This window comes from Lepidochelys kempii, chromosome 5 (genome assembly GCF_965140265.1).
Source record: "Lepidochelys kempii isolate rLepKem1 chromosome 5, rLepKem1.hap2, whole genome shotgun sequence".
NCBI classification, from domain to species: Eukaryota; Metazoa; Chordata; order Testudines; family Cheloniidae; genus Lepidochelys; species Lepidochelys kempii.
In genome coordinates this window covers 39,576,416-39,601,506 of record NC_133260.1, presented here as the reverse complement: position 1 = coordinate 39,601,506, position 25,091 = coordinate 39,576,416, and the positions used below count along the sequence as shown (strand labels likewise).

At 39.0% G+C, this 25,091-nt stretch overlaps 1 protein-coding gene across 3 annotated transcripts in view; it reads right to left on the bottom strand.

Annotated features, from left to right (window-relative positions):
* ZSWIM6 (zinc finger SWIM-type containing 6) overlaps positions 1 to 25,091 on the bottom strand; it is a 164,300-nt gene that overhangs the window by 30,663 nt on the left and 108,546 nt on the right. For 2 of the 3 annotated variants that reach the window (XM_073344030.1, XM_073344032.1), the window contains exons 3-7: positions 23,321 to 23,469; positions 22,640 to 22,790; positions 4,555 to 4,734; positions 2,530 to 2,706; positions 2,110 to 2,256 (exon numbers count right to left, since the gene is read on the bottom strand). In XM_073344030.1, coding sequence (XP_073200131.1) covers positions 2,110 to 2,256; positions 2,530 to 2,706; positions 4,555 to 4,734; positions 22,640 to 22,790; positions 23,321 to 23,469 — 804 coding nt within the window. The remainder of the gene's footprint in view (positions 1 to 2,109; positions 2,257 to 2,529; positions 2,707 to 4,554; positions 4,735 to 22,639; positions 22,791 to 23,320; positions 23,470 to 25,091) is intronic. The other variant, XM_073344031.1, reaches the window with a different exon arrangement.

The window sequence follows — 25,091 nt, the reverse complement described above, 5'->3', positions numbered from 1 at the left end:
CCCTTCCAGTCCTATGATTCTATTGGAGTAATCCGATTGACGTCAGTGGGACTACAATGGCAAGAATAAACCTACACGCATACTTATAGTGTCTGTGGAACTGGGGCCTAAAACAAAAAACTCTATGGGCAGGAGTCGAGTCTTTACTTGCATATATGGGAGATGTCTAGCACATTTCTGAGTGCTCTAAAGTTTTTTTTTTTAAAAAAGCCCAAGGGGGAAAAAAGCAAGAGTTGCAACATTTAAAAAAAAAAAAAAAAAGAAAAAGAAAAAGACATCTCAAACGAAAACAGTGTTCTCAGCTGTTCTTACACAGTGTGCACCACATGTTGCAGCAACTGTCTCATGGACAATAACATCCCTATGGCAACTGCAGCAATTGCTTACATGGAAAACTAATGTTAGAAAATAATTTAGTGTATTTTAGCTGTCTAGTTGGGCAATTTAGCAGCTGGAAACGAGAAACACCAGTACTATGTGACTAGTCAGCTGCTTGCAGACCACCAGCAGATTCTCTATACAGCACCAGTGGTTCTCTCTCTCTCTCTCTCTCTCACACACACACACACAGAGCTCAGTTTGGAAAATGCCAAAGCCATAGGATGTTGAGTGAAGATGTGTTACATAATGAGGTTTCACTGAAAATTCTGCCAAGTAATAGTAACAGTTCTTTGCACTCATATAGAGCTTTTTAATCTAAGAATCTCAAAATACTGTATAAACATTAAATGAATGTAGTTTCACAGAACCCATCGAAGGTCAGCAAGTGCTGCTAGGCTGGTTTTACAGTTAGGAAAACTGAGGCAGAGAGAGATTGAAGGTTAAATTTTCAAGCCAGCTGTCCTCTGCTTATGCTCTCACACACTTATTTCTGTACAAACACCTTCACAGGTCTTAAAAAAGTTTAAACACATCACACACAGGTATCTGCATCCACAATGCACAGGTGTATATGCCAGGGGAAGGCAACCTATGGCACGTGTGCCAAAAGCGGCACACAAGCTGATTTTCAGTGGCATTCACACTGCCGGGCGGGGGGGAGAAGCTCTGCATTTTAATTTAATTTTAAATGAAGCTTCTTAAACGTTTTAAAAACCTAATTTACTTTACAAACAACAACAATTTAGTTATATATTATAGACTTATAAAAGAGACCTTCTAAAAACATTAAAATGTATTACTGGCACGCGAAACGTTAAATTAGAGTGACTAAATGAAGACTCGGCACACCACTTCTGAAAGGTTGCTGACCCCTGGTATATGCAAGCAAAAATGGAGACTAGAGTCTAAAAAACAAGCTTTAATGCAGGATTCCTTGGAAGAACTAGGAATAGAACTAAGATCCCTAGCTTCCATTCCTGTTCCTTAACAAAGCCATTCCTTCTTCCTTGTATATGAGGAAGCCTGTTCAGGTCCAAGCCACCCTTTTACTTCTAATCTTAATGTTAGATTAATTTGAGTGGCCAAGGACTGAACAGGCCTTTCGGAGACTAGACCCTTATGAGATAATTCCTTCAAAAATAAGGATGAAGTACATTGCTAGGACAGTGCTGACAAAGTTACACCACAGACAGCAATGATTAGAGAACTTCTTTCCAGTTATATTAATCCAGCATCCTTCACAAGCACTAAAACTTATTAAGAGTCTCATTCTACACTAGGCATTTCTTCAATTATTTTGTTATCCTTTCTGTCGCAGAAATACATTGCTCAAATTAAATTCTCCTTAGGGAGAGAGGAACAAAAAACCCCCCAAACCATGCAACCACACACAAAATGCTCCATTTTTAAAAGATTACACAAAAGCAATATTTGTATTGCGATAATGCCTGAATCTCCTCACCAGGATCAGGACCTCAATTATGCTAAGTATATTACAAAAAGAGATAGGGAGATATGGTCCTTGCCCTAAAGAGCTTACACTCTAATAAAAATCTTAGACATCCAAAACATTACATTTCTCACTGGCCAAATAAACTGGTAATGAAGAGTTACTAAAGGTCATAGCCACTTTTGTAGCTTCTAATACAGTTTCCTCATGCAAAGTTCCATACTAGTTTTCTGGTCACCTTGTAGGGAAGAGAGAAGGGCAAAGGCCATTACATTTACCTTTCTTCTGAGCCCGGAACATGTCCAACTGTTTCTGCTGCTGTCTTCTCAGTGTGTTAACAATAGCTATTGCTAGCCTCAGTGCTTCTCTTGGGTATCCATGAGATCGTAATGCATCAACCCTTGCACAGGCTGTAGGAACATGTTCTAAAACAGAGAACATAATTGGAAGAAAAAAGTACATTCATGTCTGTAACGCACCCCCCCCCCAATTTTACAATGCTGCTCAAAAGGTTATTTATTTATTTATAAGCTACGTGAAGGGACTTAAAAGGTTATTTCTGAACCAGTATTTGAAGGGAGGCTCTGTTCCTATTTCCAGGCCTTCCATTCATCTTCCCACCATCCCCCAAAAATAATGCCACAGAAACTGAACAAAGCAGCAAGTCATGGAAACGTCTTTCCGGTTTAGCCACTTACCATGCCAGAGGGGCCACCCGTGAGAGTCAAAGAGCGAGTTTTCAGTGTCGTCATGGTAACAGTAGTTGGTGTATAAGTCACTGCTGATAATGTGCTGTAAGTGGCTGTCCTGCCAGTGGAGATCGCATGCCTCGATAGCTCGAGTGAACACCGTCCGATGCGGTCTGTTTGATGAATCTGTCATTTTCACAAATACAGAAAGCGGTCATCAGCTTTTATTTATTCACATTTGAATAAATCATTCACAATATTTTTCAGTCTTGCTGTCTAATTCCTCCCCTCACACTCATGGTACCCTGTCTCCTTAAGTAGCAGACTGCAGATGACATTTTTCACATCCTAAATACTAGATAAATCAGATGATTTTTATTCCACTTATTCACTTTTCCTTCATAAAAAAAGAAAAAGATCTACATCCATTAAAACTAATGCTAGACAGTGCTCTGTAAAGAGAACTGTCAAATTGCCTTCTATTTTAGCAATGTATATTGAACACTCCCACTAAACACACGAAGAGGAATTCAGCACACTCCCAAATTCTTCTTGGATCCTGGGAGGTCCAGTCCTGCTAGTATCATTGGCTTCTTCTACCTGTCACTTCAGCCATGTAGCTCTGCTGGAATCTACAGTCAGTGTATTGGGGCAGGACTCTGATAAAGTGTTGCTTTTTATTTTGTTTTTAAAGCTGACATGGTATGATTCTACACACTTTAAAATAGTTGTTACCTTTGTCATATTAAATAATTTTTAAAAAGGTATAAAATACTTGGAATAAAGTAGACATAGTATACTACAAATCATAGCACTGATATGAATTTCTATGTGAGAACTCCATGTGGCAGCAGAATTCTGTTGCTGCCAAGATGTCAGTCAGAGCTGAAATCAGCGTACATTGGGCTGGACATTAGGAAACCCAACAAGAAAAATCTTTGTAGGGAGTTATGTGCTGAATGTCCCCCGTTTTCCCTGGCTACAGGTGGAGATTAAAAGTTAATCTGGAAGTGAATGAAATTTTACAATTCCCTTCACAGGTATCTTTCAAGAGACTGCAAATGACCCAAGGGAGACACCTCACCAGTCCAAGCTTTTATCTTTTTCTTCCGCAGGCATTAAATTTTCCTTCATTTTATATAAATTTGAAATCAATATGTGTTCCAAATATTGTAGACATGGGGCTTCCCAGATGCATGTTTCTGTATTGCAATATTATATTCTTATATAAATAGAGCTCTTACTTGTATAAATGGAGGACATTTCCCCCACCCTGGTCCTTAGCAAAGCAGCATCCTTTGCCCAAGAAGGGCCGGATGGGACTTTCTTCAAAGTTGAACATCTCTCCTAGATTAGCCATAGAGACTACTGCAGAGCAACAAGACACCTCCCCTCTCCAAGAAGACAGTGTCCTGCCTGCAGCAGTCCCAGCCCCATGAATAGAACCTGGGATCTTGTGTCAGTGCAGAGTGTTAACCACAGGGCTGATCCCACAAATAGATGCTTCATTTTAACACATCTAATTTCATTTAGTTGCAGTAGCATCTCTTTAAATAGCTATGAAAGCTTCACAACTGAAGAAAACCACATATAGAAAAGCTCAGAAAAGCACGTCTGCAGTGATACCAGCTTAAAGAGCAAGCCAAACCAAACCCAAACCAAAAATGTTTATATGATATACTTTATATTTCAGTTAATTTCATGACTTGTACTTAGATACATGCAGCATAGATAAAACTAACATTTTTATAAAACAAACAAAGGGGTTGGGAACATTTAGGGATGACTCGGTCTTGAAATATTTTATTTCGTAAATACATTTAAACACACACCAACACACACACACACACACACACCCCTTGCTAACCTACCGTTATAAAACTGTATTCGTCCTCCCTTTACTTGTCCATACCAACTCCCACTCCCAAGAGCGAGAAAGTTACTTGTCCCAGGAAAGAAAGTAGAATTTTGTAGGGATACATTAATATACAGGTTATAGTATAGGTTACAATTAGTGCATCTGTTCAGACTCACCTTGGTTAGCATTTGCACCCTGAGGCAAAGCATTGGTTAAATTGGGCAGCTCGTTTCCATGGTTTCCATCTTCCCAGGGACAAACATCCACACTGTTCCATTTTTTCAGCTGTTTTAGCCAACTGGCCTTCTGCTCCAACTTGCAGTGGGGATTTAAGACTATACACATCCACAGAGCACCTGATTTAAAAAAATTGCTCAATTAACTTTTCTATTAAAAGAGCAACAGCCAATGACTAATTTTAAAAAACTATGGAGTTTTACCAGATGGTATTTTTATACTATAATGTTATTTCTCCTGCAAAGCCACATTGTTAGCCTCCAAGTATGGTTGAATACTAGCAGACCATGAGTTCCTGACTCAGCATCATGGGGTTAATGTGGTCTTTTTCAACCATCCCAAATAACTTAATTAGAACACACAATCTTTCTATTGAAATTGAAGATATAAAAAGATAAAGTGAGACTTCATATGAAGCACTACAAAATCCAAAGCCTCCACTCTATAGTTTGTCAGAAAGAAATATCAGTTTAAAGTGAAAAGAGAGAATTCACACTCATGTTACAAAACTCAACCACTCATCCTTTTGTTTTAATTCTGACAGAGGAAGCAAGTGCATCAGTTTAAACAACGCAAAAAAATGTAGAAGAATTACATAGCAAATATAGTTCTATTTATTTCCCAGTTTTACATTACAGTAAAATATTTTGAAATCAAATTAAATATATTAAACACAAGTATACATACACTGTACATATATACCTCCGCATCCTCAGAACTTATCAAAACCTATCCAAAGAACTGTAATTCACACTCAAAATCATTTTCAAATCACATTTGGATTTGAGAGATTTAATATTTAATCAAAATTGCAGCACTTTATAATACACTAATTTTTACCATTATTTCAGTAATTATCCTATTTCCATCATAATCCATCACGACCATAAGACAGTTCGTTTATAAGCCAACTCCCCCAAGATGGATAAGTAAAAATGGTAAAAACTGTATGACTCTTTCATAAGCCGACCCTATATTTCAGGGGTTGGCAAACTTCGGCTCCCGGCCAGTCAGGGTAAGCTGCAGGCGGGTCGGGACGTTTTGTTTACCTGAAGCATCTGCAGACACAGAGCCCCTCAGCTCCCAGTGGCCGCGGTTTGCCGTTTCCAGCCAATGGGAGCTGCGGGAAGTGGCGCAACTTCCCGCAGCTCCCATTGGCTGGGAACAGCAAAACGCGGCTACAGGGAACTGAGGGCTCCATGCCTGCAGATGCTCCAGGTACACAAAACAACAATGTATTAGATATTCAATTCAAATCATCAAATTTTGGTGTAGACCCGTTTATAAGCTGACCCCTGCTCTTTGATGCGTCACTTTTTTACCAAAAATATTCGGCTTATGAACGAGTATATATGGTAGGTTAAACTGTAAAATCAGTTTTACATTCCCTCTTTACACAACTCAGAGAAAGCTAATTTGGGCTGACATTTCACACATACAGTCAGTTCAGAATCTGACTCCCTGACACTGTGTAACAGAGCATCCACAAATACTTCCGGGTCTGTAGCAACAATTTTCAAATGAAAACATTTTTCTCTGAATCAGCTGTCTCTTTACCAATGTGAACTTTGACAGCAGCATGAAGACGTGCTATTTAGTAAAACTTCATTTGTTCATTAAGGATGTACTTTACACACTATAGAAGATTTGCAGAAGTGCCTAAAAACTGCATTACAGATGTCCAAAAAAAGAATAAAGATGCAGCTGGCTCACCTAAGATAGTTAAACTCTAGTAGCCAAATAATAGCTTGCTAACTAACAAAGTAAAAGGTATACCTGGAACACAGGCCATCATAAAATATTGATTCCTAGAAGTAACTTAGCATGCTAGTATGCCACACACCATGGTATGGGAGCATATTCTTAAGTACCACTTCATGATGAGCCAGTGGAAACTGAGGGCTTGATCCTGTAAGGTTAAAAGTCCTCAGATGCTGGTGTGGAAATGGGGGCAGGGAAGTGAACCAAAAAAAAAAAAAAATCTGTGAGACACCACAAAATAAGACAGGGTGCACCAAAGGATAGAAGATGTCACTAGAATAGTGTAGGCGATTATTTGGAACGGTTAAACACACTAAAGGAATATGTTTTAGAAGATGAAACTTGCAGAAATGTATAAAAGAAAAACATACTGAATCTGGAAGTCAAGAACTCTTTCCCCTATAGCCCTTTTTAATCAACTCTTACACTTCCTTTAGACACTCTGTGCAGTGGTTTAAACATATTGCAACCCTCGTAAATCAAGTAAAATTGAAGAATTTCACTGATTATTTCTACCATTAAGCACCAGTCTGCTCAGCACTGGCCCAAAACATACAATGAAGATGGTCCTTGCAATCTCCAAAATAAAAGAGGAAACAGTGAGGAATGGCTAACTTTGATTTATTAATTATTTCCTTCAGTAGCACTGAAGAGTATGACAATGTAACCCTCTGTATTAAAAAGAGACTAATACAACTTAACACATTGTAACTGGATTTCCAATGATTCTAGAAGAGCAGCTAAATAAACCAAGGTCAAGCACAAAATTTTAACTGAAATTTGATGACTATTTTAAATTATTCAGCAAGGCACCATATACAGCACTGATATTTACAGAATGTCCCACTACAAAACTGATTTATGGTATGCAGGAATGCATAAAGCAATCAAAACCAGTCAATGTAAAGCAGAGAAATGTCAAAAAAGTTAGTGAAGGCCTACTGTGGATATACTACACTTAATTGGGGGGGGGAGGGCAGAATATCAAAATATTTAATTTTAAGCATCTACTTTAATTTCAAGAGGGCAACTATGTTGTGAGTTTAATTATATCAGTAGCTGTATTCTCAGAAAGCCAAGCTATTTGGTGTAAGTTAAACACAAGGATTAATTCTTATATTAAGCCCTTTATACAGTAATCCATGTGTCAATCAAATTACGTAATATAACCTCTATTTGGTGTAAGTCCCATGTATGGAACTCCCCCATGTGCCACTTAAAATGTTAACTCCCACTGACATCAAAGAGATGTGTGTGTTTGTAAAGTCTGCAGGATTGGGCCTTCACACTACTTTCAAGGTTAACTGATGCCCTTCTGGAGGAGTGGGAGAAGGAATTCCCCATTTGGCAGAGTTGAGCATACAGAGCCTGAGGTTCCACGCCCACAGTACTATAAAGGGTAGCATTTTGGGGGAGGAAGTATAATACCAGGGACCCCATTCCTCACCCCAGCAATTTTTTTTTTTTTTTTTAAGTGCATGCATGGTGTGTGTGGGGGGGATGGAGGGAAATGTGCATGGGTTGGGCAGAGTTTCTACCTCCCTGTTTCTTGGGGGCAGCTGCTCCATGCTGGGTATTTGAAATTCACTGCTTCCTGTCCTTTAACACTCTACTGCAGCAAGCTTCTAAGAAGGGAGATGTTTGGTCGTGCCCACTATTCACCCACCAGCCCAATGGAAGAAGCCGTGAAGCCATTCTTCCTATTTCACAGCAGCAGCTGGTCTACCTCTTGCTGCTGCAGCAGACAAGCTCTAGGGGGCATCCTCTTAGATATCAAAGCAAAGCAAAGGGCTTATTCTGGTTTTGAATAAGGGGGTTCTTGGAAGCTCCCAGCTACCTTCTGCCTAATGGCTCCCATATGGGGCAATTACTGGCCATAACCACTGCTTATTACAGGTAAGGATCAAGTAAAAATTAAAGAACTACCTTTTGTGTGGAAACTTATCTTATCCCATCCCAGACTCAGGAAAAACCTAACTTTTAATTAAGAGAATTTCAGCGGACTTCTCAAACTTGAAGATTGCTGTACACTAAAGAATCTGTACTAAAAAGAGCACTCCTGTACTCCAAAAAGGATATTCCCAATATGAAGAGAAGTTCACTAGCTTGACATAATGAAATCCAGCGACCAACATGACTCTCAACATAAACAACTGCCCCAATAAAGACCAAAAAAACCTCTGGTCAGAATATATAGTATTAGAAATGGGCACAACTGAACACTCAAAACAGCTGCCATATTTTTCACCCAAAACTTTGGAGGCATTTTGATCCAGGCTAGAGTCCCCCTTGCACAGGCCCAAGCAGACACCCCAAATCCATACACTATTGAACAAAAAGTAAAGTTTGGATTCAGATTTGGACTGCGTCCCACCTCTTTCCAATATGAAAATCCTCAAAGTGCAAAGGCAAAATATCAGAAACCAATATGCAGATTTCATCTTTCCCCTGAAGATAATTGGATGATAAGTCATGCTGTGACTGCAATTTGATATTAATTTCACAAGGGAACAAATACTAAAACTGTCACATCTCAGTGAGGAATTGTCTATTCTGGTTCCACAATAATCCTCTTGACCTGAATAAAGCTAGCTTTGCCTCAATAGACCTTTGGTTCAAACAGCATATATCTTCAGAGATGTACCGCTGCCATTTGTCTCCAGTACATCTCATCCCACAGAAAAATATATTTTATCACTGTTCTCCATAGTGTGTGGTTTCCCCATACATACAACCAAAGATTAGCATAGTTATATTCTCTCAATAGACACCCTGCCCCAGAACCAAGGCTGTAGAAAGGGACAGTGTGTGCTGACAGTATGCTGTCAGTATGCTGACTCAGGATTTAAACAAAGTAGAATATAGCATTATTAAAGTGCTCAGTTACTGTAACAGTAGGTGCTGTAATAATTACACACTTACAGTATGCATGTATTCATAAACCATAAAAAAAAGAACAAGGCATGTATATAGACTCTCCTGAGAGATTAAGTATTACACAGTTCCCATAAATCCCATTACATTTCACCCCTTCCCCAACAATTGGAAAAACCGCACCTAATTTTACTATGTGGAAACAAGATGAGAAATTGAAGATTCAGCCTCCAATTCAAGACTGATAATAGTCAAAAGAAATCTGATTTCTCTAAAAAAATATGATGCTGCCCTGTCAATGATGGTATATAGCTAAGCTTGTGTCAGCATTTTCACAATAACCATTTTCAGTGGTTTATAACACTGCCGTAATAGGTTGCTAGAGGCTGAAACTTGGTATAAGGCCTTAGCCTGCTGGAATTTTATATTAAAATATTTAAACCAATTCTCTCATTTGCAAAATTAAAATATACATTGTATCTGCATACAAGTTGCTGTTTAAAAGTTAAAAGTTTTTATGCTAGCATAACTCAAACTTACATTTAAGAACCAAATTCAAAAGCAGTCAACTCAGTTAGATTAGATGAGAGTACCCATATTTCGTGTTTTCACTGTTCATCACCTGGATCAGTTTTCTTTGGTTAAGAGTTGCTATTACACAGCGGGATGTCAGCCACATTGCATCACCATTTGTTGCATACACGTCATCATACCTCATTTGGTCCTATGTGATTCTATTGTGGAAGTATTGTTTTAGAACATTTAGGTGTTTTTTTAATATATATGTCATGTGGATGTTTAGAAAACTGAACTCATTAGCCTTTTTATATGTTAAAAGCTTTAGTGTCAAAAGTGGCTGTTAAGATTGTGAAACATCTAAACATTTTTCCTATCTAAATGACTATACAGCATTATATAAAATTTATAATCCAAGCTTCTATATAAACACATAATACCTGCATTGGAACAGCAACCAGGCAGTTAGCAAAATAATAGAAATCAGTCTAGTGTATACTACTCCCCCATCCTCAAGGGCAAATCCCGCACAGTAACTGGTAAAACCACCTCCTTCCTACATGCAATAAGAGGTCTCCATTAGAACAAAAAGTATTCAGAAGCCCCACTGGAGAATGATCCAATTAAACAGTTGTTTTTATAGAATAGTGAAGACAGAATAAGCACTTCAATACAATACTCTCCATCATAAGAACCCTAAGGAGAAGTACTCGCCGTATACAGTCAGAGCTGAGTAGCAATTTTATTCATAAAAACAATTCCTTAATGCACTCTGGTTTTTCTACAGAGCCTTCAGAAAGAACCTGCAATGGGTGTTGTGTTTCTTGGAGAACAGAATGTTTCATTTTTCTCTAATTCATTCTATTACTGAATTAAACTTTGATGTATTGGTCTTGACAAGTGCTTCATGCTGATTGTATTGTGTATGATAGTATAATCACTCCCCATGCATTTCACACTAGCTGGCTGATTAATGCAATAGATTACCTGCAGCATTGATATCTTCTGCACACTAAAATGTGTGTGTGTGTGTGTGTGTGTTGGGGGAGCATAGCTGTACCATAAGGGGGCAAAATGCACATATTTCTAGTTCCTTAAACTTACTTCCTTCTCTCCCAAGACTGTTATATTAAAAAAACAACATTTCCAATGTCATGGGAGCAAGTGTGCTCTAGTCAGAGAAATTGGAATCAGAGTTCTATACTCAGCTCTGTTACTCACTCACTGACCCTTGCACAAGTCACTGAACTGTTCTGTGCATATATAAAGTAGGTTTAATACTGACTTTCACTCCAGCCTCAATTTCAGTGTCCTCAAATTTTAATACATTAAGATGAAAACAAAATGCATCTCGTGATTTAACATGATTGTATCCTTTGTCTTTTTTTTTTTTTTTTTTTTTTAAAAACATCCTTTGTTCTATCATCCCTTACCAAATTACATCTAGTTTAGTCTTTAAGCATGCAAACTACTGTGACTGCATGGTGCCCCACTGACTAAGCCAATGGGGCTCTGCACAGGTGCTGGGGTCCACTCAAGCAAAGGAGTTTTCAAGATCAGGACTACAGATTTTCATCTCCTCAGGACATAAACTAGTTACATCCATCAAATCTCAGTTAAGGGCCATACTTATGATTCCTTACAAATAATTATTCATTTTTATCATTAATACAACAAGAGGAATACTTTTATCTACAGAGCTGGAAGAAAACACCAGGTGTTTTCAAAGAAACCCACTGATTTACTTTCCTAGTATTCATGACCCCTTTTATTTCCAAACATTCAAGATAAACTTACAGCATGGCTAATACTAGAGCAAACAAATGGATATTAAAACTTTCACTAAACTGCTCATGGCTGTTTTTAAAACATATACTTCAATGATTCCCATAATAAATTTAAATAATTACTTATGGTCACTGGTAAGTTGTGAACAGAAAATGGGACTCTTGTTCTGACAAAGCATAGACTAAATATTTCTTCCGAAGAGTTTAACAGTTACAAATAAAATTTTAAGAATCACAACATAATGAATTTTAAGAACCATAACATAATCTGATACTTGCAGATCGTTTTCAAAATGAAAAAGGGCGAAATTAGTCAGATGAATTGTTCACTATGAATACATCGTCCAGCTCTAACATCCCTGTGAGGTAGTACAGTAAACAACTCAATTTTTTCTACAGCATTTCAACTTTCTTGAGATGAGAGGGACAAGGGGTTTGATCACAAGAACTGAAAGGGAGAGGTTGCTGAAATAAAGGACCGTTTTTGAAAATATATTCACATTAAAGGATAAGTACACCCAAATAAAACCATGAAGATGGATGGAAGGAGAGGACAGGAAAAACAGCATGATAACCAGCATTATGCTTACATAACTGAAACATGCCACCACAGATTCACATAGGCCTCATCCATGGCAACATGTAGAGCACAGGCATTACAGCTATAGCTATACACTGAAGTGAGAGGCAGGCTATGTCCACACTTGTCACTGTGGTGTGCAGCTACAGGCAGCAGTGAAAGGCTCTGGTAGATGGGAGACAGCAGGACACTACACTGCTCAAAATAGCAGTGTAGACATGGGAGGCACTGCTTGGGCATGTACAGAGAGCCAGGCAGGGTATGTACCCTAGGGTTCAGGTGGGAAGGGCACTCTACTCACTTAAGCAGCGCCTCAAAGTCTACCCTGCTATTTATACCCATGCTAGCTGGGTGTTCTGTGTCTGTACTCTACACTCTGCCATAAGTGTAGATATACAGTAACTCCCCACTTAATGTCCTCTCACTTAACATTGTTTCGACCTTACGTCCCTGCTCCATTACCCAACATGCTCCATTTAAAGTTGTACAATACTCCGCTATAACATCATCTGGCTACTTGCTTTGTCCACAGCTGGCAGCCCCCCCATCAGCTCCCCTACGTGCCTCCGCCAGCGCCTTCCACCTGCTGGCGGACCCTGCGGATCAGCACCTTCCCCCTACTTCTCCCCGCCTCCTGCCTGCAGCAATCAGCTGGTTTGTGGCGTTCAGGAGGCAGGGGTGAGGAGCGAGGACTCGGCACGCAGGCTCCCCCTCCCTCTCCTGCCTCCTGAACACTGCAAACCAGCTGACTGCTGAGAGCAGGAGGCAGGGGAGGGAGAAGGGAGGAGCGAGGATGTGGCTTGCAGAGTAAATGGGTGGGGGGGGAAGAGGAGGTGGGTTAAGAGGGGGCATAGGGGAAGGGGTGGAGTGGGTGTGCCAAGGGTCGAGCCCCCCGCCCCTGGTGCTTGCACAGTAGGGGAAGCTGCCGCTGTGCAACATGCTTCTCCTAGCCTGCGGCACCTTCAGCCTCCTTGCCTGCCTCATTGTCTGCAGTGCCAGTGGGCTGTGTCTGTGTGAGGTAAGACGGGAGCACCTCCCATTGCTTCATACTCAACAATGACTGGAGTATAAAATCGTTTCTTTAAAATATATATTAATCCTTTTGTCTGGCAAAAAAAGAAAATGTCCATGGAACCTAACCCCCCCATTTACATTAATTCTTATGGGAAAATTGGATTCGCTTAACATTGTTTAGCTTAAAGTGACATTTTTCAGGAACATAACTACGTTAAGTGAGGCTTTACTGCACCTACAGATTATAAAGCCACAAGTGACCACTGTGATCATCTTGTCTGTTATGCATAAAACACAGGACCTTAAAACTTCCCTGAATTAATTTCCATTTGAACTACAGTAGAGCTTTCAGAAAAGCATCCAATACATTTAAAAATTGCCGGTGAGGGAGAATCCACCACAACCATTGGTCATTGTTCCAATGATTAATTACCCTCACTTTTAAAAATGCATACCTTATTTCCAGTCAGAATTTGTCTAGGTTAAACTTCCAGCCATTTGATCCTGTTTTACCTTTATCTGCTAAATTATCAAATTTCTGTTCCCTGTGAAGGTATTATAGACTGTATGATCAAGTCACTCCTTCACCTTCTCTTTGAGCTCCTGGAATATCGCTTTAAGGCATGTTTTCTAATCCTTTAATCATTCTCGTGGCCCTTCTCTGAGCCCTCTCAAATTTATCTACATCCTTCTTGAATTGTGTATGTGAGAACAGGGCATGGTATTCCAGTAGCTGTCATGGGATGGGATTCCAGGACCCTTCGACAAGAAGGGACCTGAATAAAATCACTGGGGCCCAATGACTTGGATCCCAGAATATTAGGAGAACTCACTGAAGATGCAACCACTCCACAGTAGGGCGACTAGATGTCCCGATGTTAGGGGCTTTGTCTTACATAGGCAATTATCTGCCCTCTCTCCCCCAAAAAAGGTCCTGATTTTTCATACTTGCTATTTGATCACCCTACTCCATAGGCATATATAATCTACTTTCTCTGGTACTTACTGGGGGTAATATCAGAAGATTAGATGTTAGCTCATGTTATTCTTATGTTTTAAAAAAAGGGAGAAGTATGCTCCATGAAATATAGGTCAGCAACTAATTTCAGTCACAAGTCAAATTCTGCACTTAATTATGGAAGCATTGGTCATGGTCTCAGAGAAGGATGAAATTAGTTTTTCACTTGAAGCAGGGATTCAACCACTTAGTTATAAAAGGAGTATTACAGCATATCCTCAAAATTACAGCGCTTACTCTGAGTACACAATGAATTTTCAGGAAAATTTACAAGTTAATCAGTTAATTCGTTTAGGAATTAAAAGTATTTTAAAATGGGTTTCTGAAGAAATTTAGCACCCATCATCTAGCTTTTTTGTTAGGTCCTAAATAATCTTAATGGAACACAAACTCTGAACTTCCCAAATTGCAAATTAATAAATAAACCATTCACAGAAATCCTGCACATTGACTACATTTCAATAATTGTTAATGGTAACAAGTGGTAGTTTTTGCTTTTTTTTTTTCATAACTGAAAGCTGCTTCTTCAGCAGGGTCTGATAAATGCTGTTCTATTACAGAAAAGTGAAAGAAACATCTCCATTTCAAAATGGCTACCATCTCCTATTGTCTTAATAGAACTGTGGCCATAAACGCCCTCAGTTAAGATGCCCTCTTTCAAGATAGTCACTGCCTTCCGTTGTTCCCAATGAAAGTGAGAGGAAACTGGTCTCTGGAAATATGGGCGACCTCCATCTTTCTCAAGGCTATCCAGGCTTCACTCCCAATGGGAGAAATGGGAGACAGCAGTCATTTTGAAAGAAGGCAGTTATTCACGGAATTCTCTGTATTAGCACATTATTTATCACCCTCTGCTGAAGAAATTTTGAGTTATGATGAACTTGAGCAAAATATTATCATTAATCTTAGAATTTTTGAGAACCATGTGCTGCACCAGACATAAGCAACAGAAAGAGGAAAAGTAGGAAGTGATGTTCCGTGAACTGTAGCAGTCAGAAGTGGAGAGAAACTTGCCAGTCCATTATGGCTACTTTGGGCTGCTCCAGAGCAGGGTAAAGCATCCACAATGTACTGGTAAATGTGTTGCTAAAAAGGTTTTAAAAAATTAGAAGTTAATATTGATATTATATTTTACTCACTTAAGATAAAACCCACACAGCAACATTTTGCGTTTTTTGTTTAGTGTTTATATATGAAATTTTTAAATTAAAGAGTCTCCTATCTGGGAATTGCCTATGTTAAACTGTTAAAAGTTAATATATATAATTAATTAAGGGCAAAAATATCACAGGGATGTTATAATTACATCCACCACCCCCTAAAATAAAAGCATTCCAAACCCAGGAAACTCAAGGTATGATTAAACTTAGAGAAATCTAAACATGCTAAGGCAAGGAAAAGTATAGCTAGGGAACCCGAACAGTCATAACTCCATCCTGTAATTACAGAAGACAAAGTGTAATGTGTCTGAAAATCAGTTTAAGCTGAAGCTTCAAACACACTTGCTAGTGCCACAAACCCTTGATTTAACAGCAGTCAGTTTGAACATAAAATATATATATGAATTGGGTAACAAACAGCAGAAGCAAAAGGTAATGACAAAGTCACAATGAAGAGAAGTTTCACACACAACTGAGATTCTGTGTAGAGCCCCTGCTGTTTAATTTCTCAAAAAAGCAGTCAGAAATAGTTTAGTACCTTAAACAGCATAAACCAATCTAAGACACATTTATATATGTTAGCATAATATTCTGTGAAATGGCTGATATAATTTAATGGACATGCATATAACATGCAGACTTATTTTTAATCCAAAAATTGCAAAACAACCAGTTTAATGGATTGAGTATAGTATAAGGCACCTGACCACCTTAGGAACGTCTGAATTTCACAGTCTACTTTCAAGTGCTTAAATTTAGTTGCCTAAATCCATACTTAGGCACCTAATTAAAAGTAGCCTTATTTTCCAAAGGCGCTGGGCACTTACAACGCTTATGGACTTCAAAGGATGTGAATGTCAACGGGAGCTTCAGATGCCTTGCACCTTTGGAAAAATAAAGTCACTTTTAATTCAGTGCCTAAATAAGGACGTAGGCAACTAAATTTAGGCACTCAGGTTTGAAAATTATGGCCTACATCTGTACATTTAAACAATACTATGAAATACATGAGGAAAACTGAATCTTTCTGCAGTGTACATGTACCTTTAAAAAAAAAGATGATAATAGTGACTATTTTAATATGCAGCTGCAGAAAAACAAAAACTGGAATGACTATTTAGCCATGGTAAATCTTGTTCATGGTAGCATTTAAGTAGTTGCTAAATTTGGGGTCAGAAAGGAATTTCTCTCGGGGCATATTGGCAGGAACCTTAGCTGTTTTTGTCTTATTCTGAAGTACTGAGCGGAGGTCATCTGTTTGAAATAGCTGGCATGCCCTGCACAATTTATTTTCTGTAATTGCAAAGTGAAGAGCCACTAAAGGCCTTCCTATCTTCTACTTCAAGATTTTTATTTAGTTTAGGTTAAAAAAATCCAACTTGATATATCCTAAATTAGAATACAAAGAATTTCTTAGAATACATGAAAGTAGTTTCAAAGACAGGAAAACGTTATTTAACACCTTGAAGCAATGGTTTCCCAGAGTAAAACAGTAATTAAATCCTAACTAATTACAACCTCTAACGATCATGTGTTTAAATTAAATTTCAGATTGGGAGGATAAATTTACTCAAAAAAAATAAGAATTTGAAAATGATCATTAAAAAGCACAAATATGTTGTAACAATTCTCCACGTGATCTGAATTTGTACAAGATTTTTAACTTCAAGTTAGCAAGTTTTCCTCATAGTTTAAAATATAAAAAATTATATATTATGCACCTCTATGGTTGCAAAAATGGACATATTTATATTAACATTCTGCTAATATTATTACAATTTAGCTTAAGTATAGCATATTAATGTTTTAAAAAAACTCAACCCATCTTGAGTATACAATAGTAGTTTCCACGAGTAAAAATTCATTTAAGGGCTAATCCATTAGGCAAGGAGACAACAAAACTCATGCCACACAAGTGATACATGTGCAGGAGCAGCCCTTCCACTAGGTACGATCAAAGAGATTTCAGAGGTGTCTCCCAGGAAGGCTTTATACTGTTGTAGGACTCAGTGACATCACAAGAGTGCTCCATATTTAGCAATATTAGTCAATGGAGAGTAGTTGAACTGGGTAGGTGAGGGTGGGGCTGATTCAACACCACCTTGAGAGCACCCCCTATTCCTGCTCAATTCCTCAATGAGAATTGAGGGCATTCAAAGAGTGCCTCAAAGATCAGAGCTAAAGTAAAAATCTCAGCATCTTAAATAAAATGAATAGCCATTGTCCTGTCTTAGAAGAGTGAGAACCTCCTTGGCAGACCCTCCTCCCTGGGGTAGGGCACATGTGGAGAGCCATCTTGCCTTTGGTTCAATCAGAAACCATTCTTTTTTAGTTTAAAGAAAATGAATTAAATATTGTTTAAAAAAAATCAAAGTGGGGGGGGGGAAATCTACTAGAAATGTTTGTTTTGAAACATGCGAATTGTGTGAAGTTTCTTTACTGCAAAGGGAGGCAAGTGGGTGGGAAAAGATACTGAAAATGGTAGATCAGAAAAAAAAATCTGATCCTGTAATCTACGTGTTGACAAGCTGTTGGGCTCCATCACTCCACCAAGTAGTAGATACTTGTCTTGGATTCTTCTACTTGACTGCTTTCATCAGATTAAGCATCTGGGATTTAATTTAACAGTTTCAGCTTTATTAAGCTGTCACAAGAGCGGCCCCACTTTGATAACAGTAGCTGCTCCAATTATGGCTTGGTTTAGGGTTGACAAGTATAATGATTCATTCGTGGCACATGAGAAGCAATAAAAGGTTGTTTTGCATTACAGCTTTAAAAATGTGGGCACTTTTTTCATTTAATTTGTCACTTAGCTTTTGCTAAGAGGACATTTAAATTGCAGTAAAAGGCAAATGGGGCTTTTAGTTTAAATGTAATCCCCATATTTAAATGATCTGTAATGGCGTAGTGTTCGAGTGGGAACACTATTGTCTCACAGTGGGCCCTGATGGTGACATGTGACATTTGTATTCAGGTCCTGTATTATCCATGTGGCTAAAGGGCTTCCAATTTCATTTCACAGCCAGAAGCCTGCAGAAAACACCAATTAACTTGCAGATCCCATTTGCCGACAAAACTCAGCTTCTTCTCGATGCCTGGCATCTGGCAGTGCTCAGCATTTAATTCCAAAGCAAAGCCTTGCAGCAATGTGATCCCTGGGCTGGGGCACACAGTCAAATTTCCCCCTTTTATTAAGAAAGAAAATCTTTTCACTTTCGTAGCTCAGAAGCAACTTTTATTTAATTTTTGATAGATGAATATTAGAGAATTATTACTGAAGTCAAACTGGAGGGACTTTTTAACCTACGGATAGAGATAATTTTTTCAGAGCAGAAAGAGGGTTGACTGACCTTTTACTGAAATCAGAGAACTCAGTGCAACATGCACCAGCAGACATTTACTTCAGGGGATTATAACCATCTCCATATTCCTCTATTTTATCAATGCAATTTAACGGCAGACCAAAGGGGTTCCTGTTATAATTAATAATGCAGCAATTTCTCAGTTTTGATCAATGGTAATCGAGGGTTAAACTTCCTAAAATCAGCATGTGATATTTTACTGAGGTACCATTTAAACAGCATTATTCCAGCTCAGAACTTTGAAAAAGTTATCTATCTGCTATTGTAGCAGGTGAGGTGTATTGAACATATGAGCGTAATGATTCACACAAATCACTATAGGCACTACCAATGTCTCTAGCATCAACAGAAGTAAATAACTCTAATCTTAACATGTTACATCTGTAATCTTGACAACTCTAACGGAACATATTTTAGTTACGCTGGAGACCCCCCCTTCAGGAGTTTTTTGTTTTCATCATATTCCTTTTCACTGTTTTTAAACACAGCTTGCTACTTAATTCTAGACCTTCAAACTAGAAATGACTTGTGTGACCCTTCCAGTGCATTGTATCATCTCCTTTGGATGATGCTAGCCTCATAATGGATGCCAGAATAATTAATAAAAATTGTCTTGCCTAACACCTCCAAATTTAAGACTCAATCCCGCTTCTGCTGAAGTCTAGGGGAGTTTTACTAAAGACTTCAATGGGAACAGACCCTCTGTTCCCGGTCTAACTTATTATTCCAACTACCATGCAAGCGCCCACTGCATTGCAGGAAGCATTGGTTAAGTTTTTATGAAAGGATCATTACTCAAGTGACCCAGTCACAGAATGAAGCTTATTACAAGAAGCTTAAAAACATATGCCCAAAATAAAACTGAAAAATTGTCTATATGCCTAATGGTTGGTAGGCTACAAAATTAAGTAGCCCTTTATTAAACAGAACTTACACTTTACATCTGCTAAAGTCTTTCATAACTACAATACAAAAGCATTATTTACCCCATGAAATAATCAAGAGCTTAATTAACATACAATATTTAAAAACCTACTTTACTATGATTAACACCACTGCAAGCATTTTCTTCATAGATTTAAGGGGAAAATTCTCATGTGTATATACCATTCTCAAAGCAGATCACTCTGAGCAGACAAAAGGTAAATATGCTATTTTACCCTTACATATAGCATGTCTAGAGGAAAAGCATCTGATTTTGATTCTGATTTTAGAAGGTACAATCAAATTTGTTACCCCTCAACATCTGTATGAGACCTCCCTTGCCACTGTTGCCCAAACAAATAGCTGGTCCTCCATATACCCTGCTCTTCATTCTGTGATCACTGTTTTTCCTTTGGGCTTCCTAATACCCTTGTCTTCTTCAGTGCTCATATTTCTTTCTCAGGTCTGTGTCTTTACTATGAAAGAGGTGTATTCTTAACTTGAGGCAAAACCCTTAGTGAAAACAAGGCAGTTTGTAAATTCCACATGTCAGCAGGTTAAGACTATGGGGAAGCACAGTCTGATCAATTCCAAAATTTCAGTGACCATTCTAGGCATCAGTAGGAACAGCCCTATTGACTTTGGTGACAATCAGAAAACTGGAAAAGCCTGATTTCCACACTTTACCCATTTGGTGCAACAGACAGAGGAGTACTGTGACAGCAGAAATAACTCAGCCACTCATCACTCTCTCACTCCAGGTCATCTGCGTACTTCAATACCATTGGTGAAGTCAGCAAATAAAACTGCAGGTCAGGACTGAGGTGCCTTGAAGATGAGGAAGTGCACAGGTTCAGGACCGAAGTAGAGGCGATTGCATCAGATCGGGAGCTACCATGCCTAATTAGAAGTGAGGATGGAGATTTCCACTGTGACTGCCTCTACACTGTGACTGCCTCAGACAAGATCATTTTACCTTTGACAAACTGTTATAATTCATTGACACAATGCCCCCACTTGGTGCTCTAGGCAGAGATTCTTCTACTTGCAGCACCAGATGGGCACCGTCAAGGGGTGACATGGCCAATACAGGCAGCAGAGGAAGGATTAGGGTTACTATAAGAAGAAAGTAATGACTGACTCAAGGTAGGATTACACTACAGTCACAGACTAGACACTTCCTACATTAATGGAAGCAGTTTTTCTATCTATGTAGTTAATCCATCTCTCTGAGAGGCAGTAACTAGGTTGGCAGAATACTTAGCCGCATCTACACCTTGCATTATGTTGACCTAACTGTGGCACTCAAGGCACAACATTTTTCACAGCCCTGAGCAACATAGCTAGGGCAATCTAATTTTTAAGTGCAGACTAGGCCTGAGTTACATCTGGTGTTACAATGCAACTGCTCAGGCTCTTCTGCCTGTAGCATCAAATGAGCACAGACAAGAGGAAACTGCTGATATGAAACTGAAAATGAAGAGAAGAGGAGTGATGGCTTAGACAATTTATTAAAATTTAGGTTTATCTGCAGTATCCTGTAAAAGTGCTACAGGTTCCAGGATAGCCCCTCCCAGCACCTACCAGCTCAACCTACATAAGCAACAAAGTACGCATTCCTATAGTTTTAAATATAGCCAAATTGTTACTTTCAATTAAGCATATGTCCTTTTCTCTAGCAAAAGGTGCTTTGTTTCGCCATCAAATCAAGATGTCCAGGCTGCCATTTCCACCCCCCGCTGTATGCCAGAAATTCACAACAACTCCAGCTCCTTTTAAATTGAACAATTAAGCCTGCAGAGAACTCCAGTTTCAGTTTTACTCAGTATCCTGATAAACCTGCCTTTTTTAAATGTCCAGTTCTTCCTTCATTCCTTACTTAGACTTCTGTAAGACATTTAACTTGGTACCACAAGACATTTTGATTAAAAAACTAGAACAATATAAAATTAGCATGGCACATATTAAATGGATTAAAAACCGGCTGATAGGTCTGAAAATGTAATGGTAAATGGGGTACAGTCATCAAGTGGGAGTGTTTCCAGTGGGGTGCTGCAGGGATCAGTTCTTGGCCCTAATCTATTTAACATTTTTATCAGTGACCTGGAAGAAAACAGAACGATCTGTGATAAAGTTTGCAAATGACACAAAAATTGGGGATGAGTGGTAAATAATGGAGAAGACAGATTATTGATTCAGAGTGATCTCGATTGTTTGGTAAACTGGGTGCAACCAAACAATATATAGTTTGATACAGCTAAATGTAAATATATACATCTAGGAACAAAGAATGTAGGATATTCTTACAAAATGGGGGTCAAAACCCTATCCTGGGAAGCACCGACTGTGAAAAAGATTTGGGGGTCATGGTGGATAAACAGCTGAACATGAGCTCCCAGTGTGATGCTGTGGCCAAAAAAGCTAATGTGATCTTGGGATGCATAAACAGGGGAATCTTGAGTAGAAGTAGGGAGGTTATTTTACCTCTGTATTTAGCACTCGTGTGACTGCTGCTGGAATATTGTGTCCAGTTCTGATGCTCACAGTTCAAGAAGGATGTTGATAAATTGGAGAAGGTTCAGAGAAGAGCAATAGGAATGATTAAAGTATTAGAAAACATGCTTTATAGTGATAGGCTCAAGGAGCTCAATCTATTTAGATTAGCAAAGAGAAGTAACAATGGGCTCTCCAATCTAGCAGAGAAAGGTATAACAACATTATCATCTGATAGATGGAAACTGAAGCTAGACAAATGCAGACTGAAAATAAGGCGTACATTTTTGACAGTGAGGGCAATTAACCACTGGAGTAATTTATCAAGGAACATTCTGGATTCTCCATCATTGCTGATTTTTAAGTTAAGATTAGAGGTTCTCTCTAAAAGCTATGCTCTAGGAATGATTTTGGAGGAGTGTTACGTTCTGTGTATACAGGAGGTCAGACTAGATGATCACAATGGTCTCTTCTGGCCTTGGAATCTATGAAACATATACATACACAGCATATAATTTTAATTATTCGCATTTACCCAGTTCATCCCAGAGCTGCCTATACTTGTCAGTCATTGCAGTGCCTTGTTGCCTCCAAAGCGACAGACGAGGGTCAGCCATGAACTGTTCTGTTATCAATGTCAACATGCGAGCTCCATTAGAGTCTCTCATCTTTAACATCTCTCGCACCTAGGAAACAAAAAAGGTCTCTTAATACAAGATTGAAAAAAGAAGCTACATAATACTGATGAAATACTGAAGCTTATGTTTTATTTAATTCCTCCTCCCTCTTTGAGGCACATACACTATTTAAAAAAAAAAAACCTCTCACTGTCAAAAAATTTTAAATGAGAACTTGACTACATGGAGTTTGTTCTCCAACAGTAAAAATTATTTTAGATCACTGTTAATGTCCCACTGCAATTTCTGTTCTGAACAGGTTTTCCACAAGAAATTTAGACTTACATTAAAATGTATGCCCCAAGAATATCACATACGGTTTTCCAAAACTTTGGGGAAAAAAACTAGTGAGGATAAACAAGTAGATTTTAAGGCACATCAAGTTATGCTCCACTGATGGAGAATTCTCGGTAGCATAATGCTGTACTAATAAGGCATAGCTTGGTTTAAAAATGACTGCATTTTCAGTAATTAATTAATCAAATATGGGCTGGATAGAGGAAAACAAAAAAAGAAGGAGACCCAAATGTAACCCCTACCTTTGCAAAAAGCAAATTGAGCTGCTTCCCTGATCCATGGTATCCACCCTGGGAGAGAAAGAGTTTAACTTGCTCCTGGACTTGTTCTTCATCCAAGTGCCAACAGTTTTCATCATCTATGCTAGCACCTGCTGTTGGGTCAGGAGCACCTACAAACAGCAGCGAAAAAATCATTATGGTCTAAATAAAGATTATAGGTCCATAGTGGGAGGGGAAGGGGAAGGAGGCCAGAAGTACAGAGGAATTTTTTGGACTTGGGATCTCTCTTGTTTTGGGTATTGTGGCTTTACCTTATTAAAATATTTTGAAGTTTTTTTCTCAGTACCCCGACCACTCTGAGGGAAGACGAGAAAGGGGCTCCAAGTAATCATATTTAATAATTAACTACAAACTAAGCAAAAACCTGTTTAATTACAAGAGGTTTCACAAGACAAAGTTTCTGTAATACGATGTTTTATGTCAGTTTCACATAAAAATACAGAACATGATACCTGAAACAAAGGTATTCTGGAAAGTTTAAAGTGTGGCTCTACTCCAAAGGTTCCATGTTCATGATCTAAGTGAAATTTATATCCAACATTTTCAATTACAAGACTTTTTTTTTGCCAGTATTGCCAAACCAGCTTGAGGTTCCCCTTTTTGTGCACCAGTACATATAAGAAAAGGTTCTGCAAGCCAAATTATGTTTCCTTTAGTACCTCTTCAATCACAGTGTCTTCAGATAGTGTTTTCCATGACACCTGTACAACACCCAGTGCCTTCAATAATCTTGCACAGATGTAAGTGATTGATACTTAGGGTATGTCTTCACTACCTGCCGAATCAGCGGGCAGCGATTGATCCAGCGGGGATCGATTTATCGTGTCTAGTCTAGACACAATAAAATCGACCCTCGAGCACTCTCCCGTCGACTCCTGCACTCCAGCGCCGCGACAGGCGCAGGCAGAGTCGACTGGGGAGCGGCAGCAGTCGACTTACTACGGTGAAGACACCATGGTAAGTCGATCTAATACGTTATTCACGTAGCTGAAGTTGCGTAACTTAGATCGATCCCCCACCCCAGTGTAGACCAGGGCTTAGTGTAAAATTCTGTTGATGGCCCAGTAATACATCAACTCAGTTCCTCTTAGCTGTAATGGCTCTGCAAGGCCAATAGGAGTAAAAAAAAAAAAAAAAAAAAAAAAAAACCCCAAAGCACAAAAACGCGAACGCAGTAGAAAAACTCATGAGTAAGCAAGCATGTAGAGGGAATGGATCTGTTGATTAATAAGCATTTTTACACAGGCTAGGTCTTCACTGTACAGTTAATTCGAGTGTACATAACTGAGTTAAATCCTTTTAAGTTAGCCTACCTTGAGTAGCCACACTATGAAACAGCACTGCCACCCCCACCCCCCGGGACCCCTGCCCCTTATCCAACCCCTCCCCACGCCCTTATCACGCTGCTCAGAGTGGCAGGCACTCGCAGCAATGCTGCTGCCCTACCTGGGAGCTCAGGGGCTGGGCAGGATGGTCCCACGGGCTGGATGTGGCCTGCAGGCCGCAGTTTGCCCACCTCTGAGCTAACACCTTCTAGAACTCTAATCAAGACAAAGCAACTGTGAAATTAGATTACCCCACAGAGTATCTTTATTAACAGCTGACAAATTGTGCTAATGTAAGTTTTAGCTTATATCCTTGACAGGCCAGACAACTTGAGTTGAAAGCACCACCACCCTCAAGCTTTTGTGCGTGTTGATGTAACTTGAGTTAGGGGCAACAGTCAAGTTAT